The sequence below is a fragment of the Penicillium bovifimosum genome (genome assembly GCF_028826915.1).
Source record: "Penicillium bovifimosum strain IBT 22155 chromosome Unknown utg000002l_segment0_segment0, whole genome shotgun sequence".
In the NCBI taxonomy this organism is placed as follows: domain Eukaryota; kingdom Fungi; phylum Ascomycota; class Eurotiomycetes; order Eurotiales; family Aspergillaceae; genus Penicillium; species Penicillium bovifimosum.
The window spans coordinates 815,664-833,109 of record NW_026622711.1 but is presented as its reverse complement, the minus strand read 5'-3'; the positions used below and the strand labels follow the sequence as shown (position 1 = coordinate 833,109).

At 52.3% G+C, this 17,446-nt stretch overlaps 3 protein-coding genes across 3 annotated transcripts; 2 read left to right on the top strand and 1 right to left on the bottom strand.

Annotated features, from left to right (window-relative positions):
• Positions 1-364: 364 nt before the first annotated feature.
• On the bottom strand, positions 365-1,641 carry N7515_001509 (nucleolar and coiled-body phosphoprotein 1 family protein; the record flags this gene model as incomplete). Its single annotated transcript, XM_056662253.1, has 2 exons — positions 365-1,537; positions 1,603-1,641. 2 exons carry the CDS (start codon positions 1,639-1,641, stop codon positions 365-367), a joined length of 1,212 nt encoding a protein of 403 aa, XP_056524366.1.
• A 754-nt stretch (positions 1,642-2,395) lies between these two features.
• Positions 2,396-6,977, top strand: N7515_001508 (GTP-Rho binding exocyst subunit SEC3; the record flags this gene model as incomplete). The annotated part of the gene is made up of 3 exons (XM_056662252.1): positions 2,396-2,567; positions 2,745-4,891; positions 4,950-6,977. The coding sequence occupies 3 exons, from the start codon at positions 2,396-2,398 to the stop codon at positions 6,975-6,977; spliced, it is 4,347 nt and encodes a 1,448-aa protein (XP_056524365.1).
• A 1,336-nt stretch (positions 6,978-8,313) lies between these two features.
• N7515_001507 (guanine nucleotide exchange factor DCK1) lies at positions 8,314-17,280 on the top strand (the record flags this gene model as incomplete). The annotated part of the gene is made up of 3 exons (XM_056662251.1): positions 8,314-14,677; positions 15,810-16,282; positions 16,360-17,280. 3 exons carry the CDS (start codon positions 8,314-8,316, stop codon positions 17,278-17,280), a joined length of 7,758 nt encoding a protein of 2,585 aa, XP_056524364.1.
• Positions 17,281-17,446: the final 166 nt, after the last annotated feature.

The window sequence follows — 17,446 nt, the reverse complement described above, 5'->3', positions numbered from 1 at the left end:
CTCGAACTTTTGATTGAGAAAAGCTAATAAGCAAAACAAAGAAAGGTATGTGTCACAGATAAATCCTGATCCCACGACCTCGTTCATAGCTCCATGTGCGCCGTGCTGAGTAAATATGGTAAAATGTGATGGGGGAGGCAAGAAACCTATCTCTCTATCCATCCTTTGCGCCAACTCTTCGTGAAGCTATAGACTGTAGCAAGTAGTTCCTCTTTCCAAGCGAGGCGACATGGAAGACAAGAGAAGCCTTTATAGTAGTAAGACCACAAAGAGCTGAACGCTCAGTTTCCCGATTATATACAGGAAATAAGCTGACAATATGGACTAGCAAATGTGCTGTAGGTCACAAACCAAGGGTCATCATTTAGTCCTCGAACTTGTAGGAAGTCTTGGCGGGGCCAATGTCAATGGGACCACCGCGGTATGAGCCGCGCTTCTTCTTGTTCTTTTCTTTGGTGAAGCCCTTGCCGCGAGTCACAGACAGATCCTTCCAGGCACGGTCGGCATAAGCGTACGACATGTAGTCGTTGGAGGGGTGATCATGCGGCAACTCGCTCAGCAAGGCCAGAGGAGTGGGACGAGCTCCGACGTGCTTCTTCTTGGCAGGACCGTTGCCGGGGGCGGGGCTGGCGCTGGAGCTGGCCTCGGCGGGGGCCTTGGCAGGGTTGGCCTCAAGTGCCGGGGAAGGGACAACGGTGTTGCTGCCGGAAGAAGAAGAATCGGAGTCGCTAGAGCTGGACTCGGGCAGAGGAGTCTTCTTAGCCTGCTTCAGAGCCTTCTTGGACTTCTTCTCGGATTCGGATTCGGAAGAAGAATCGGAGGAGTCAGAGGAAGAACCGGAGGAAGAATCAGAAGACGAGTCAGAAGAAGAATCGGAAGATGAGTCGGAGGATGAGTCGGAAGAAGAGCTCGAGGACGAATCAGAGGAAGAGTCGGAGGAAGAGGAGCTCGACGATGAATCAGAGTCAGAGCTGGAGGATTCCGAAGACGACGAGGAAGACGAAGAGCTGGACGAGGAAGACTCCTTAGTGGATATCTTAGCCTTCTTGGCCTTGGGGCTATCATCTTCGGAAGAGGACGAGTCGGAAGAGCTGCTGGACTCGCTGCTAGACTCGGCCTTGCGCTTCACACCGGCAGACTTCTTAGCCACGACGGGGGTAGGAGCTGCGCCGGACTTCTCATCATCCTCATCGTCCGCATCGCTGTCGGAGCTTGACGAAGAGGAAGAAGAGGAAGAGGACGATGGCGAGGACGCGCGACTAGCTTCACCCATCTCGACATCAGACTCGCTGTCAGAGCTGCTGCTGGAGCTCGAAGAAGAACTGGTGCTGGCGGCCTTCTTAACGCTAGATCCCTTCTCCGAAGCTTGGAAAAGGTCCAACAGGGAGGGAACATTCTTCACGTCACTCTTCTTGCCCGACTTGCCAACTTCCTGGGTGAATGTAGCGCTGGTCTGAGGGAAATTCTCAGCCAAGAAGGCGGCAACTGAGGCGATCACTTGAGGAGAAATGGACGTCGCGGACTTGGTAGACTCGGTCTGATGATAGGGCGCGGTCAGTATGGTGTTTAGGGACTCACGCAAGTCAGAAACGCCAAACGTACCTTCTTGACCGAAGTCTTCTTGGTGGAAACCTTTGCCATGGTGAGGACCGTGCGATTCGTCTTGGGAACGAAAGGATGGAGACCAGGCGCAAAGGAAGAGTGCTATTTAGAAAATCCGCCAGGAACCAAAAAAAAGTGTAAAAAAAAACTATATAGAAGGCGGCGAAGGCCAGTCAGGACGGTGATTGGTGAAGATTAAGTGTGCGCTGATTGGAGTATATACGCGGTAAACGGACGGGAGCGTAGTATAGCCGCGCGGCTAATTTTGCATCTCATGGAATGATTTAGCGCGAACACTGTGAAGTTAGTCATTAAACTTTAAATTTTGTGACCTGGCACAGTGGCACTCTAGGCGACATGACATTGACAGCTAAAAATCCTATTCCCGAATATAAAAATATTCAACAAAAGAGAAGTTCCTGATCGACAAGTCATTCAGTCCGTTCAGCCACAAGTGGATGGACTTGCTTCACTGGTTGGGCACGTCGGACCAATCCAATACTCCGCCCTAAGCTCTCCGCCTTGGGATCCGCCCCCCGGCCAAACACGTCGACGGGATGAGCTAATTCGGTCTATTACTTCAGCTCTGGCCTTTGCTTTTAATTTAGATAACCTCCTTCGCTACTTTGCACATTGCAACAGCCTGCCGGCTCATCTGCATTGTCGCTCAACGGGTCTCAATTCCCTTCGCGCGTGGTGCGTCCTGGCGTCGCCGATCCGATTCTCCCGACCATGTCCCCATGGTCTTGAGGCCATCCACACCTGAGCTCTGTTTGTCCTGAGAGATATCATGATGAATGGCAAAGACCGACCTCGTGGACCTCCGTCAGGGCCACTAGCACATCGTGGCGATATGCCGCCGGGTAACTCTGGCTCGAGTCCCATGTCGAGAGGAGATGCCTTCGAGGACGAAAAGAAGCGCATCATTCATAGTTGTTTCGCGAAGAAGGATGAAGAAGGCCAACGTACGTATAACATCAATGTACTTTCTTTCGGCCTCGCCCTGGAACCTTAGCCCCTGGTAATGGTGATGTGCTTGGCAACACACTGCGACAGTGACCGTACAGGTCTGCGAGAGCTCACAGCGCGTTGTCTCCGTTAAGTTGCTCCGTGAGCCTTGCTGATATCCAATTCTCTTCTAGTGCTCGAGTCTTATATAACGCACGTCCGTATCACCGAGGATTCAGCGCATCCATCCAGCCCTTCCCCGCCAAACGGCCCACTAGAGAACAAAAAGCCCCGTGTCATCATCATCTCAGTCAGGAAATCAGGCAGAGTCCGCGTGCACAAAGCTCGAGAGAATGCAGACGGCTCATTCTCCATTGGCAAGACCTGGATGCTTGACGACCTATCCGCAATCCAATCCTTCGCGAGTTTTGTGCCGAAAACACCAGGGGAACAGCAACAGAAGGAATGGGCGAGCAATGTTGGATTTACGGTCACGATTGGAAAACCTTACTACTGGCATGCCAGAACTCCCAAGGAGAGGGACTTTTTCATTGGCAGCCTGGTCAAGATCTATCGAAAATACACCAATGGGAAGGTTCCCAACCTCATCGGGTTTGATGATAGAGAGCGACAAATGCTCGCAAGATATGGGCAGCCAGGTCAACACGGCGGTCCCGTAAGTGGACCACCATCCAGAGGACCTGGCCCAATGCACCCATCATCGGACAGTGCAGTACCTACTTCGCTCCAGCCGTCCTACAGAGGGCCCGATGCCAGCCGCGATGGGCCCCGGGGTGAGAAGAAAATAGATCCCACTCTCCGCAGCCAAAAGAGTCGCGAGCAATTGCCTCGACCATCAACGGGCTCTCGGCCATCTACAGGCCAAGGCAGACCGGCACCGTCTCCTTTTGACCTGCATAAATCTCCTGCATCGGTCACTGCCGGGACACCTGGGGAGCACCAGCTGCCGCCACGTGCCGCTGAGCGCATGGCAGCGAACACGAAACCTCCAAATTCAGCACCAGAGCCAAAGGCAACACAATCGACTCCTAATTTGACTTCTTCGGCACAAGCTGGCAGTCATTCCGGTATTCCTGAGTCACTTCGCCCATCTTCTGGTCGCAGCCAAGACCGAGGTCCTATGCCCCCACCTCTTGCTCCTCAACCAGTCTTGAACAAAGCGCCAGAGGCACTACGTCCTTCCACCGCTACTTCCTTCCATAATGACACTCGGGATGCTGCTCAACGCTCGACCCCCAGCTTTGGTCCAAAGTCGCCACAACGTGATGGTGGTGAAAAACAGGCTCCATCCAGCCAGCAGACACTGCCTCAAGAAAGAAGTGCACCGGACAACCTGTCGGCTGGAGGTCCCGCACAGACCCGAGAACCTTCTTCGTTCCCGGCGATCGAGGGGCTGGCTTCAGAGCCTGCCGCTATGATGGCTGCGAATATGGCTCCAGAAGAGCCTGCTCAGCCTACTTCGGAAAAGACCCCCACTGAAACTGCTCCTGTCGCGGACTCGCCATCCCAACCTACTTCGGCGCATGCGGAAGAAACAGCAGATTCTGCTGCGCATCGGCCGGGTCTGGGCCCCATGGTCAAGAAAAAGGATGGTAAGGATATTGCAGGCGCTTGGAGAAAGGCCGCAAACGCCTATGGTGCCTTTAAGCCAAGGGCTGGTGGAGCCGGTGAGCGACTGCTGGCAGCCGCGAAGAAATCACAGGCTGATACCACGGGACCCGATGGCATCACCAGCGTTGTCCCGGCACCATCCCTTACTCGGTCAGCTACCGACCCCCCACACAGTCCATTGGCTACAAAATCGGAACAAGATCTCCAACTCCCTGCACCCGCTGCAGGACCGGGAGCACCGACATTCGAAGTTACGGAGCCAGCTGCGGAGCAGACTGCAGCAGTTCCTGTTGAATCTCCTCAGATCTCTCGGGAAAACCTCACTGATGTGGTCGTAAAGGTCGAAGATCGTTCAAGAACGCCATCTCCGGCAGCCCAAGGACGTCGCCGCAGACGCCGTGAAGACCATACTGTGAAATATTGCCAAGCCCTCGGGATTGATCCTAGACTTCTCGACGGAAGGGGTCTCGATTTCGATGACATCCTCTCGGATCTGGGCTGGAACGGACGATTGGCTGATGAACAGAAAATTGAGGACCTGGAGGCAGACATTCGCCGTGAAATTGGCCGCGTAGAAGCGACCAGCTGGCTTGGCAACCTAGAACAGCAGGAAGGAAAGGTAGAACAATTGGCCAGTTTGATCGATAAGACGATTGAAGAGTGCGACGAGCTTGATGGTCTTCTTACTCTTTACTCTCATGAACTCAATGTAAGTTGCGGAACGCCTGGATTTGGGTTGGTTCCCAGCATGCTAACGAGACTCACAGACTCTTCACGAAGATGTTGCCTATATTGAGGCTCAAGGCCAGGGTCTCCAGGTGCAAACAGCAAATCAGAAGCTTCTGCAAAATGAACTTCAAACTCTACTGAAGACGCTTTCAATATCTTCAGCTGAACTTGGACCTCTCAAAGAGGCCTCCTTGAGTAATCCTGAAGGGCTGAAAGACACCGAAGGCGCGCTGTCAACATTGTACAAAGCTATGCTCACGATTGACTCCGACATTGGACAAAACAAGAGGCGTCAAGTCGATGCCAGTGTCGGTGTCTACGCCGATACCGAGATCGGCCAGATGCGTGCCATCAAGGAAAAGAAGGAAGAGTATCGCTCTACAGCAATCATGTTCCTGAACCGGCTGCGGCAGTTTATGGCTGTTGCTTTCAAGCAGGCAGAACAAAAACGGGCTGAGTCAACGACGGGTGTCAAAGATTCCATGAAACTAGACAGTGCAGCACGAGGGCACTTCCGTCAAGAGATCTGGCGGTATAATCCCCTGATGCTGTTTGCGAAAGAGGTTAGCATGGCAGAGTGGCACAGTCTTGTCGGTCTTTATGAGCAGCAGTCGAAGCCCTCGTACCAAAACGACTTCCGCGATAATAATTTAGCCTGGAAGAAAACAGCGCGCAAACCAACTGGAGATGAGCAGGAACTCCTCTTTACCCACCAGGAGAAGGAGAAGGAAGCCGAGGGTATCACCATGGCTGCACGGAAATTGACCGTGCGGCGAGGCAAGACTGTGCGGGCTGCTGCTGGGTTCCGACTGGCTTCCGGCGGTAAGAAGGAAGGAAAAACAGAGCCAAGTGAGGCATTCGCTGGCACGTTGCGAGAGACATTGAACATGATGGCGCAAGAGCAGAACTTCATTGTGCAATTCTTCCACCTCAACTCCCTTGCCAGTGCCGACTTTTCGGATCTAGTGGCTTCAACCATTCCTGAAAACCGCTCCTGTCCCGATGTGTCTGCCAACCAGTCGCATGATCCTGATCGGGCAATGGCAAAGAGAGTTGAGCAGATCATGGATGAGGTCTACTCGTTCTGGCCGAATGACATGCAGAACCTGGTGGATTGGGCGATGCAGGCCGATCCACTGCAAGGAATCGGTATTCTCCATTCCTTGGAGACTGCCATGAATGACTTTGATGATACCAACCAAGAGTTTATTCTCCATGCTCTACAGAAAATGCATTCTCGCCTGATGGGCTTGTTCAACCGATTTGTGGACGAACAAATCAGAGGCATTGAGGACACCAAGGTCAAGGTGAACAAGCGAAAGGGAGTAATCTCCTTCATGCGGGTCTTCCCCAACTTCTCCAATGCCGTGGAAAGCCTGCTATCATCCCCCTCCGACTCAGTCTGTGACATTCGCGTTAGCGTCGATGAGGCATATGACCGCATCAACCGGGCAATGTGGGAGTCACTCAAGTTCATTGCCAAGGAAGCCCCCGGCCAACCCCCGGGCGTCGCTGCAGGTGCGGGCGATCCGGAAGACAAGGAGATCCTTAACTATCATATCCTCCTTATCGAGAACATGAACCACTACATCGAAGAAGTGGACGTGCACAACATCCCCGCTCTCGCGCGTTGGGTCGACCGGGCCCACCAAGATTTCCAGGAGCACATGAAGCTCTATCTGGATGCAGTCATCCACCGCCCCTTGGGCAAACTGATTGATTTCGTCCAATCAATTGATAACCTCCTCGCTGCGGGCGGCAATCCGACCGACATTGGATCACGTGCTAGCCACTCCCGTATCGTCGCTAAGAAGGTCCTCTCCTCCTACGACAACAAGGAAATCCGCCGTGGCATTGAAATGCTCAAAAAGCGTGTTGAGAAGCACTTTGGTGATGCCGATGACCCTGGTCTTAGTCGTAGCCTTGTCGTCAAGGTACTTCGAGAGTGTGAGAATCGTTATGAGGATACGTATGACCGTACCCGGCGCATTATCGACGATGTCTACGAGGGCCAATTGGATATGGACTGGCGCAAGGAAGAGACCCTTAGCATGTTCCGGAAATGAGATGAATATATTGAATCAGGAATCTATTCCCCTTTACTTCTTTTTCCTTCTTCCTTTTATTTTTCCTTTTCTTTTTTCTTCTTTTTTTTCTTGTTATTATCCTTATCTCTCTCCTCATTCTCTTGGCTTTCTTCTTTATGGCATCTCCATAAATCCTTGATCTAAGGTTCTTTAGTAAAAGTGGAGGCTCCTTCTTTTTCATTGGTGGATGTTAATCTCGACCCACTGGTTCAAGGCTATTTTCTTTTTTTTTTTTTTTGGGTTTCAGGGGGTTCGCGTCTGTGCATGTTTGGACTGTTTGAAAGGGAATATGCTTGAAGGCGAGAGCTCTGGATAGATCACATTGACTTGGACTTCATGGCTGATGTACTATTGTAGGCGAATGGCATTGAATATCATGTGTTGGTTCTACCAGGGTGCTACGTCAAACTATCGATTTTATTCTCCTTATGTTAAGCATGAACGTTGGGACATGCAATCTTAAATCCCTCCTTCAGAGAGCTCTGCAAATGATTCAAGGGAATAGGAAAAAAGAGAAATCCGGGTATCAGCTGCGATGGTGATGCATATGAAGCAAGGCAGTTATCCTCCGGACTCCAGCTGAAACGTAGATTAATGTTCCCGTGCCGAAATGTCCCCAATTGAGAGGAGGGGAGTGACTGCATAGAACTATGTTGTATGGCTGAGATGGTCGGTGTGGGGGTGTGATCTTCGATTTCGATTTCGCTTTAATCTTTCGGTTACTCTCTCCTTTCAACGTCTCGTGTTCTTCCCTTCTTACCAGACGCATTGCTTTAATTAGTTTCTTTTTTTTTCCTATTCTTCACGGTGAGTCTCTATCCCACCCCAGGTTTCAAGTGGACAGCAGTGATCTCCACCGAGATGTCGCTCAAGGGGGAAGGGCACGGATCCCAATTGCGACACTCCAGACCGTGTCTTCAATTTGAGTGTTTCGTGTATGAGACTGCGACACTTGTGTGCTTTCTTAACTTCCTCAGTTTCCCATAGGGCGTCCATTGGACGAAACCTATCTGCTCGTCCACCCCCAATTTGTCGCGTGCGCCTCCCTAATCATGTCTCTCTAGATCGTTACAGCTGTCGCATAGCATTCCTTGAGATCCCACATTCCTTTCTATAGTTCCCTCAGACCCCGACGATCAGGTCAATCAACTGCGTGTCACCTTCGATCGAAGCCAACGAACATTCCTCGAACTGAATCCACACCCCTATTTCCCCTCCCGCAAATCTTGCGCTCGGCGACCCCAATTTGCGGGGAGAGCTCGGTCTCTCGAACCCCAATCGTCATCGGGCGAGAGCCATTTAGCATACCACAGCCATGCCCTGGCGGCCGCTGCCTCGTATCGCCTTTTCCGTGGCCATATACCCATTCAATCCGTCTTCCCCGGCAGATCTACCATTAGAGCTTGGCGATGAACTGTACATCATTGAACAAGGAGGATCAAACGGCGAGTGGTGCCGAGGCTACTTGGTAGCACCGCCGTCGTTATTGGCGGGCTTGACAAGTACCAAAGGGCAGACTCTCGAAGCTCGTGTGTTCTCGGGGATCTTCCCGCGGAATTGCGTGGAAATTCGGGAGGTCCTGGGCGACAACGATGGCTACAGAGCACTACTCAATGGCGACCGGAACAGCTTCGATCGACTGACCTTGTCTGGATTGGAGGGGGATCTCATGTCCAAGGATAATCTAACTTTCTCCGTCGGTGATGTCCCAGCGGCCGGCGAAGTGACGGATGTCGTTTTCGCGAGGAAGGGAAAGCCTTCCCAGATCATTATTAACAAGACGGATGATCCAGACATGGCAAGTCCGCGATCTGTGCAAACATGGAGAACTCGTTCAATTCCGCATACGCCGGTTTCTTTCGCTCCTCGCGACCCTGATGCGCCCAAACCTGCTGCCCCGGTCCCGATGCTCAAAATCGGTGATGAAACTCCCACTTCCCTTACAGAGCCGCTGGTGGATGAAATTGCGTCATGTCTGCGGGAATGGCATTCGACCAATTTGCATGAGCTGCTTCTGGATCGGCGATATGATGTTCTGGAGGATATGTCGAACATCGTACAAGAGCTTGACTTTGCGAGACGACAATTACTACATAATGTTCTGACTGCGAAGGAGAAAGAAGCACTGCGGAATGAGACCGTCTGGAAACTTGTCAAGGCGAACAAAATGCTCAGCGGGGACGTGATTGTTCGAGACCCGGAGCAGAGGGGCCGCTTGCTAACGGGCGACGACTCTGCAATTCAACTGGCCAAGCTGCAGTCTGAAATGAGCATGCTCGAATCCCATCCCACCGCGACATCCGACGCTACAGCTCTTCACCATTTGCTGCTAGAAATCAGTGCAGTATCGGGAAATGCGCCGGGACAAGTGACCGTCGCAATCCAGCTGTTCTCACGATCTGACGCTGGGACACTCAGCCCATTGTCTGAGACCTACACTCTAGACATCCCTTCTCCAGACAAGTTCGTCAACATGAGTCAAAGCAGTAAACTGAAGACACTGTTCACCGAATTGGCTGCAACGGACATCGGAGATGGGTCCCCGAATGGGCGGCAGCTCTATCTTGTTGCGTGGGTTCGTGCTTCAGAGACGCGGTCTACAGCTGATACTACCCCTGTGTCGCGGCCATCAATTTCACGAGACAGCCCGACCCAAAACAAGGCTACAGCGAATGGGGGCATTCAACCCTCGGTCAAGGGCAGCCTGAAGACCCGCCGCAGCATGATGTGGACGGGTAAACAACGGGCGCCGAACTTCGACCAACCAGCGAAGTCACCTGGCATTCCGCAATCAGCGAGCAGCTCGACCAGTATCAAAGAGACAGCGAGCCCCAAACCCGCTGCAAAGGATGTTTCAGCCCTCCGCACTGTTGGCGTCGGGACATTGGAGATCTCGCCGATTCTCCGACAGGATAAGGACGCAGAGCAGGTGATCAACATCTGGTCTCCTTGTCGGGATGGCGAGGGAGGTGAGGGCCTTACCGATGGCTTTGACAAGTTGATTCGCACCTTGCTTCCTAGTCCCACTGGCCGGTATGTTCGTGCTGACCCTGCTGCACGCCTACACCTCCATCTGCGTCCATTTACCAGTAGCGACGCCGAGTCCTTGATCCGCCAGAACCCTACAATAATGCACGGTGTGGTACAAACACAGCGTATTGGATTCTCCAAGGCTCCTACGAAACCAAGGTCCGACATATACGTGACGCTCTCCCAGGCTGTGTTTCCCACAGATGCTCTTCTGTCTCACCCGCAGGCTGGGCAGATTCCTTTACAAGATAACACTGGACTTAACAATCTTCAACTCACTCTCGAAGTCCGTGATGCTAATGGAGGCCGGGTACACAAATGTGTCTTCCCTTCTTCCTCAAACACCTCGAACACAGCATGGCGTACTACAATCGTCCAACGAGGCTCGCCTTGGAACCAGACAATCCGCCTCAAGATTCCCACGGAACAGATTCCTGGCTCGCATATGGTGATGAGTATCGCAGATGCCCCAGAATTCCCCTTTGCTCTTGCCTGGATGCCCCTTTGGGATCAGCAGGCTTTCATCCGAGACGGTCGCCATTCTCTATTACTGCATGCTTATGACAAGCAGACCTCTAGCATTGAGAATGGGAAGGGTGCTTACCTGAACCTCCCGTGGAGTGCACTTGGCAAGAATGAATCCGCCAAAGATGAAGCTGTGACCGGTCCGTTGGCCACTCTCCAACTAGAAACTCACCTCTGCAGTACAGAGTACTCCCAGGATCAGGTGATTTTGAGTCTTCTTAACTGGCGGGAACGGCCCGTGGATGAGGTTCTAGACACTCTCAAGCGTCTGCTCTTTGTTCCCGAGATCGAGATTGTCAAACAACTCAGCGGCGTCTTCGATGCGCTGTTCGGAATCCTTGTTGAAAATGCTGGCAATGAAGAATACGAGAACTTGATTTTCAATAACCTCGTCACTGTTCTGGGAATTGTCCACGACCGACGATTCAACCTGGGTCCGCTGGTCGACCGCTACGCAGATGAACAGTTCAATTTCCCGTTCGTCACTCCGTGTCTCATTCGAAGCTATTTGCGTCTCCTGAACGCAGCGACCGACGGTACGCAGTCTCGCAGCCTTCGCGCTGCCTTCAAGGTGGGACGCCATCTATTGAAGTTTATCATCAAGGCCCGTGAGCAGCAGAAAGCCAAGGAGGAAGGAATCGGCATCACCACCGTGCAGTCCACATTCAACAGAGATATGCATACCATTTTCAAGTCTCTGGAGACTCTAATGAAGAACTCCTCGCCAACATTGGTAGGCAGCAAAACACTCGTGGTCCAGCATTTCCATACGTGGCTACCTGAGCTCTCCAAGGTTCTGAGCAAGGATGAGATGATTATGATCGCTCTGAGCTTCATGGATTCATGCAAGGATGTTACCGGCATGTTGATTCTATATAAGCTGGTTCTCATCCAGAACTATACCCTCTTCGAGATCTTCTCGTCTGGCGAGGAAAGACAAACCTTGATCTCCAGCTGTATTGGCTGGTTGGCTCCATACTGGGGCTCTACTCCGAGCGTCTCGGATTTGTACCGGGACCAGGTGCGATTGAGCTGCTCGATCGTGGCCCAATTGCTCAGCCAGCCAGACCCCCAGCTCTATGGATTTATGCCAAGCATCGTTGCCTCTTACTGTGCTATTGCCACCGAGGGAGTCGACGAGACGGAATATCTTTCCTTACTTTTCAGCAAGTCCTTCCCCTTCCAGATGAAGACCGCCAAGGCTCCTCAGGCCTTTGATGAATCTTTGGTCGAACTGTCCGCCCTCATTGCTGCTATCGCTAAGATCATATCTCCCGATCTTCCCTCTCTGAAAGAATTGGAACTTGCGACCTTTATTGGTCAGACTTTCGAGGCTCACAACTCTATCCTCGACTGTGAGGCTTATCCCGAGACCTGGTTCAGTATTCATGTGTATAACCATCGCGCCACTATCAAAAGTCTCGAACATATTGCTTTGTTGCTAATCGACAAATTCCTTCCGGCACCGGATGATGCCGACACATTCGATACGAAGCTATGGGAGTCATTCTTCACAACACTCTTAAAGGTCATCTCAAGCGATGTTCTTGCGCTGGAGACTTTCCCTGAGCAGAAGCGCCGAGCAGTCTGGAAGATCGCCGGTGATGTGCGTGAACAAGGAGCGGACTTGTTGCAATCTACCTGGGAAGCCATTGGTTGGGAGGCCACAGACGACGAAAGGGAGCGCTTCAATCTGAAGAAGCTGGGAGGTTATCAGGTCCAGTATGTGCCTGGCCTGGTGCCTCCGATCATCGGCCTGTGTCTCAGTGTCCATGAGGGCCTGCGACATGTCGCCGTTCAGATTCTGCAGACTATGATCCTCAGCGAATGGGAATTGAACCAGGATATCTCCATCATTGAAACAGAGATCATCTCCAGTTTGGATACCCTGTTCAAGTCCAAACAGATGAATGAGAGCGTTAGCCAGAAAATCTTCGTCGGCGAGCTTTTGGCGCTCTTCGAGAGTGATGCGATATCCGATGATCTACTGTCTAATGCTGTCAAGAGTCTCGTCGGGACGGTTGATGAACTCTTGGATCTGTTGGTGGCTTCCCAAGGCGGTGCCTCGACCCAAAGTCTGCATGCGTTGAAACTGATGGAATACATGAAGGATATGGGTCGTGAAGATATCTTTATTCGTTACGTTCATGAACTCGCCGAGGCGCAGGCCGCGGCAGGCAACTTCACTGAAGCCGGTCTGGCTCTTCAATTCCATGCTGATCTCTATGAATGGGATCTCAACAAACCCTTACCAGAGCTACTTACTCCCGCACTTCCCGCTCAAAATGCATTCGAACGGAGAGAGGCTCTGTACTTCTCCATCATCCAGCACTTCGAAAATGCCATGGCCTGGGCTCCCGCTCTGGCTTGCTACAAGGAACTTGCAGCACACTACGAGCACACGACTATGGACTTCGCCAAGCTCTCCCGCGCTCAAAGCTCCATGGCTCGGATTTACGACTTCATCGCCAAGGGCGGTAAACAATTCCCGCGTTACTTCCGTGTGGTCTACAAAGGCCTCGGATTCCCTCAAGGCCTGCGCGATAAGATGTTCATTTTCGAGGCCTCGCCCACAGAACGCATGGCCTCTTTCGTGGACCGCATGCAACGGGAACATCCCTCTGCGCAGATCGTGTCTAGCGGCGAGATCCCCGACTACGAAGGCCAGTTCCTTCAGATTACCGCCGTCAGCGCCCACCGCGATGTCTCCCATCCGGTTTACCAGCGGGCCAGGGTTCCGTCCTCTGTGCGCGAACACCTGCTGATATCGGATCCGTCTCGTTTCTCTGTTACCTCGCGGCGACACACGACTAGCTCGGATGTCCGTGAGCAATTCGTTGAAAAGCTCGTTTTCACTGTTTCGGAGCCCTTCCCTAATATCCTCCGTCGCAGTGAGATCATCTCTGAGGAGGAGATTACTTTGTCGCCTCTGCAGACTGCCATTGAGCGGACGTGGCGCAAGACACAGGAGCTTCAGCTCATTGCACGCCGTGCTGCGTCGGGTGAGGATTCTACTCTGTCTAGCCTGACTGAAGCCCTAGAATCACTGCTTGAGCTCAGATCGCCAACCTCCAACTGTGTGGCATTTTACCGTGTGTTCTTGTCAGATGCGCAGATGGCAAGGAACAAGCTGCTTGAGGAAATCGATGAAGGCGCCGAAGAGATGGTACAAACAGAGCAGCCCGTGGATCCAATGGAGACTGCACTGTCTGTCGCACTTGTCGACCACGCCATGGCCATCAAACATGCCCTGTCCCTTTACCAACGTCCGGCCCACCAAGCTACTCAAGCCGAACTGCTTCGGCGCTTCGAAGATGTCTTCGAGCCCGAGTTATCCTCCATCGTCCCAGCCGTGGTGGAGTACTCATCCCCTACCCCGACCCAAACAGCCCGTCAATCTCCTTCCCTATCCGACAAGCGCCGAACTCAATCTCTCCAGCGAGTCAGTCAAGAGCAAGAACCAATCCGCTCAACCCGGAGCAACGCTCACACCCGCAAGCGATCCGAAAGGCAATCCGTCAGCCACCGAATCAGCATCATCAACCCCTTCAAGCGCTCCCACGGCGCCTCAAACTCCATCTTCACAATTCAGCAATCCGACAGCAAGGGCCAGATAGTAAGCGAACAAGAAACCGCCGAGGACGACACGGCCACAATCCACAGCCGAACAACCAGCCACTCCCGCGGCGGCCGCAGCGAGAAGCGCCGCAGCTTCTTCGGCGGCGACAGAACCCAAAAGCACGGCTCCTCGCCCTCCGTCGCTAACGCCGCCCACGACTCCCAGACCTCATTGAACATGCGCAACGACGCCCCTGCCCGCTCCCACGACGGCCGCAGTCGCGCTGACTCCCATCACCGCGGCGGTTCGGTGAACGGTGCAGCTACGGCGGCGCCTCCCTCCAGTGGCGGGTGGTCGACGATCCCGCCGACGCGCGATTACGCGCACTCGCGGCCTGCGACGCGGGATAGTAATACGGTGACGATGACGACTACGAATGGGACGGCGCCGCTGTCTCCTGTGCTGAACAATAATAACTCTGGGATGCGGGACTCGGTGTTCCGGCGTTTCAGTCTGCTTAAGGGTGTTGGGCGCAAGAACAGTCGGTTGGATTTTAAAGCGAATGGTGCGCTGCCGGAGGAGTAATGACCTATCTTTTTTACCCTTATCTTTTCTCTCTCTGTTTTCGATTCAATCCTTCTATCCTCTCTCTTTTTCTGTGTTGCGACACTCCCTTGATTTCCCTTTTCCTTTTCTTCGCTTCTTGATGTGATTTACTACCCCTAATGTATTCTTTTGCTTCTATTCTTTTTTTGTGTTATGTGGACTGGGGTCATCAATTCTTACTAGTGTTAAAAAGATATACCATACCATGTGCTATATAGTTTCAATCAACATAATGTTATTTCATCTGATATCTTGTGGACTGCACTTCTCTCCCAACTTCTTATGTACGGAGTACCTCGGATGCCGGAGTGTGGTTGGTGCTTTCCCGGGTCCCCTATTGGCTGTTGTTATTCCCCACTTTTTCTGTGACGGGTCCCTTTTATGTACGGAGTATGTGCTTTTGCTTCATCTTGGATCATACTGGGCAGGTCTGATGGAATCTGGGACAGAACCAAGGCCTTGGAGTGAGAGGACTCAAGGGGGCAGTCATGTGCTAGTAGTTTCTCTCTTCCTCTCTTCTCCAGTCTTGTTCTAAAATCAATGGTCTCAAGTCTATCGAATTCCGTAACATTACCACATTACATCTATGTGCCTGGGCATAGAGGTCTTAGCGCACAGTCTTCCAAGGTTGATTTTCCCGTTTAACCAATGAAATGGCTACTTGATAATTATGCGGGGGGTAATTATGGTATTTAACCATACTTTCTGTCCTTTTTCAGCTTTCTTCCCCACTTGACTGGGCCACATTCTTCGATCCCAACACTTAGCCACCGCCCTTTGGCCCTTTGGCCCATTTATTTGGATCTGCAACTTCTGACATCGAAGGCTGTGCTAACCTTATTTTACCGGATATCCATCCAGCGTTACGTCGCTACCAAAAGAAAAGTGGCTTGAAACCCTCCCCTACATTTCTTTAACGGATAGACATGTGTGGGTGATACTCTCTCGCTTCCCTCCTTTCCCATTCCCTCATTTCCCCACTCCTTTCCGGCTCTCTGTGGAAAGTCGCCTCCCCCCCCCGAATAACTATACCGAACCAATTCCGTTCACGGAACACCTTCCAGACTAACGTGGAAATCCCGTCACTCCAGCTCTCCCGAACTTCCGCACTCATTTCCGAAGCCATACCTTCGGGCCTCGAAGAAGCATGAGCTCGCGCAATAACAGCTCGCTGAATGCCAACGAGCGAACCGGCCTACTCGAATCACATTCACACCGCAGCTCCTTCTCCGGCATCGCACCTCACGAGTATGCCGAGCATGGCGGTCATCACTACCATCCCAAAGATAACCGCGTCTGGGTGCGCTGGCCGATGCACGTTGTTCGTCTGACGTGGAGAACGCTCGTGCGCGACTACGTCAATGTCCTTCTTTTGTTCGTCCCATTGGGCATCATTTCCGGTGCGCTCGGCTGGAATTCCACCGCCGTGTTCACGCTCAATTTCTTTGCTATCGTTCCCCTCGCTTCACTGCTGAGCTTTGCGACTGAGGAGCTGGCCGCTACTATGGGCCAGGCCCTTGGTGGTCTAATGAATGCTACTTTTGGAAATGCCGTTGAGTTGATTGTAAGAATGCCAAGCTTCGGCGACCCCTGTTCAGCTTCAGCCCTCGGTGCTCATGCTAATAAACCCGGTCTGTATAGGTCAGCATTATCGCCCTGAAGGAGAACCAGATTCGCGTCGTACAGGCCAGTATGCTGGGCAGTATCCTGTCCAACATCCTGCTCGTCTTGGGCTGCTGCTTCTTCGTCGGCGGACTGCGGTTCCGTGAACAATCATTCAATAGCACGGTGGCTTCGACCATGTCCTCGCTTATGGCTGTGGCTTCCGCCTCGCTGATCATCCCGGCCACTCTCTACGCCGCGATCTCGAATAAAACCGACGCCGGCAGCCCAGGCGGCGTCGTTCCGGCCGATGATGCGCAGCACAACATCCTTATTTTGTCCCATGGTACTTCCATCATTCTGTTGATCATCTACGTCATGTACCTGTATTTCCAGCTGTTCTCTCACTCCGACCTGTTTGAAGAGACGAACGGCAGCGACACCGAGAACATCGCTGGCGCCGAGGAGGAAGAAGAGGAGGAGCGCATCCTCAGCCCTTGGGCTGCAGGCGTGGCTCTGGTCGTCGTGACTATCCTCGTTGCTATTTGCGCCGATTACTTGGTTGACAGCATCGACAGCATCGTACAGACCACCGGCATGACCAAAACATTCATTGGACTGGTGCTGATCCCTATTGTGGGTAACGCCGCGGAGCATGTAACGGCCGTTGTGGTTGCGTATAAGGACAAGATGGATTTGGCGATCGGTGTGGCTATTGGTAGTAGCTTGCAGATCGCGCTGTTCGTCACTCCGTTCTTGGTTATCCTCGGCTGGATCATGGGCATTGAGATGACTCTGCATTTCCAGACTTTCGAGACGGTGGCTTTCTTCATTTCTGGTCTGGTTGTTACTCTGCTCATTCAGGATGGAAAGTCCAATTATCTTGAAGGTGGCATGTGTCTTGGCTTGTATGTCATTCTTGCCTTGGCCTTCTATGTTTACCCTGATGTCGCTGTCTAAGCGAGAGCTTAGCTGGGCTTTTCTGGGATTGTTTGAGGGTGTTGTTCATTGGTTATTTATTTTCTTTTGTCTTGTTGATTCTCCATCTCTTCGCCACTGCTGTGCTTATGCTTCGTGTTCTATAAGCATCCTTGTCTATAGTCCTCTGATAATACAAAGTCTCATC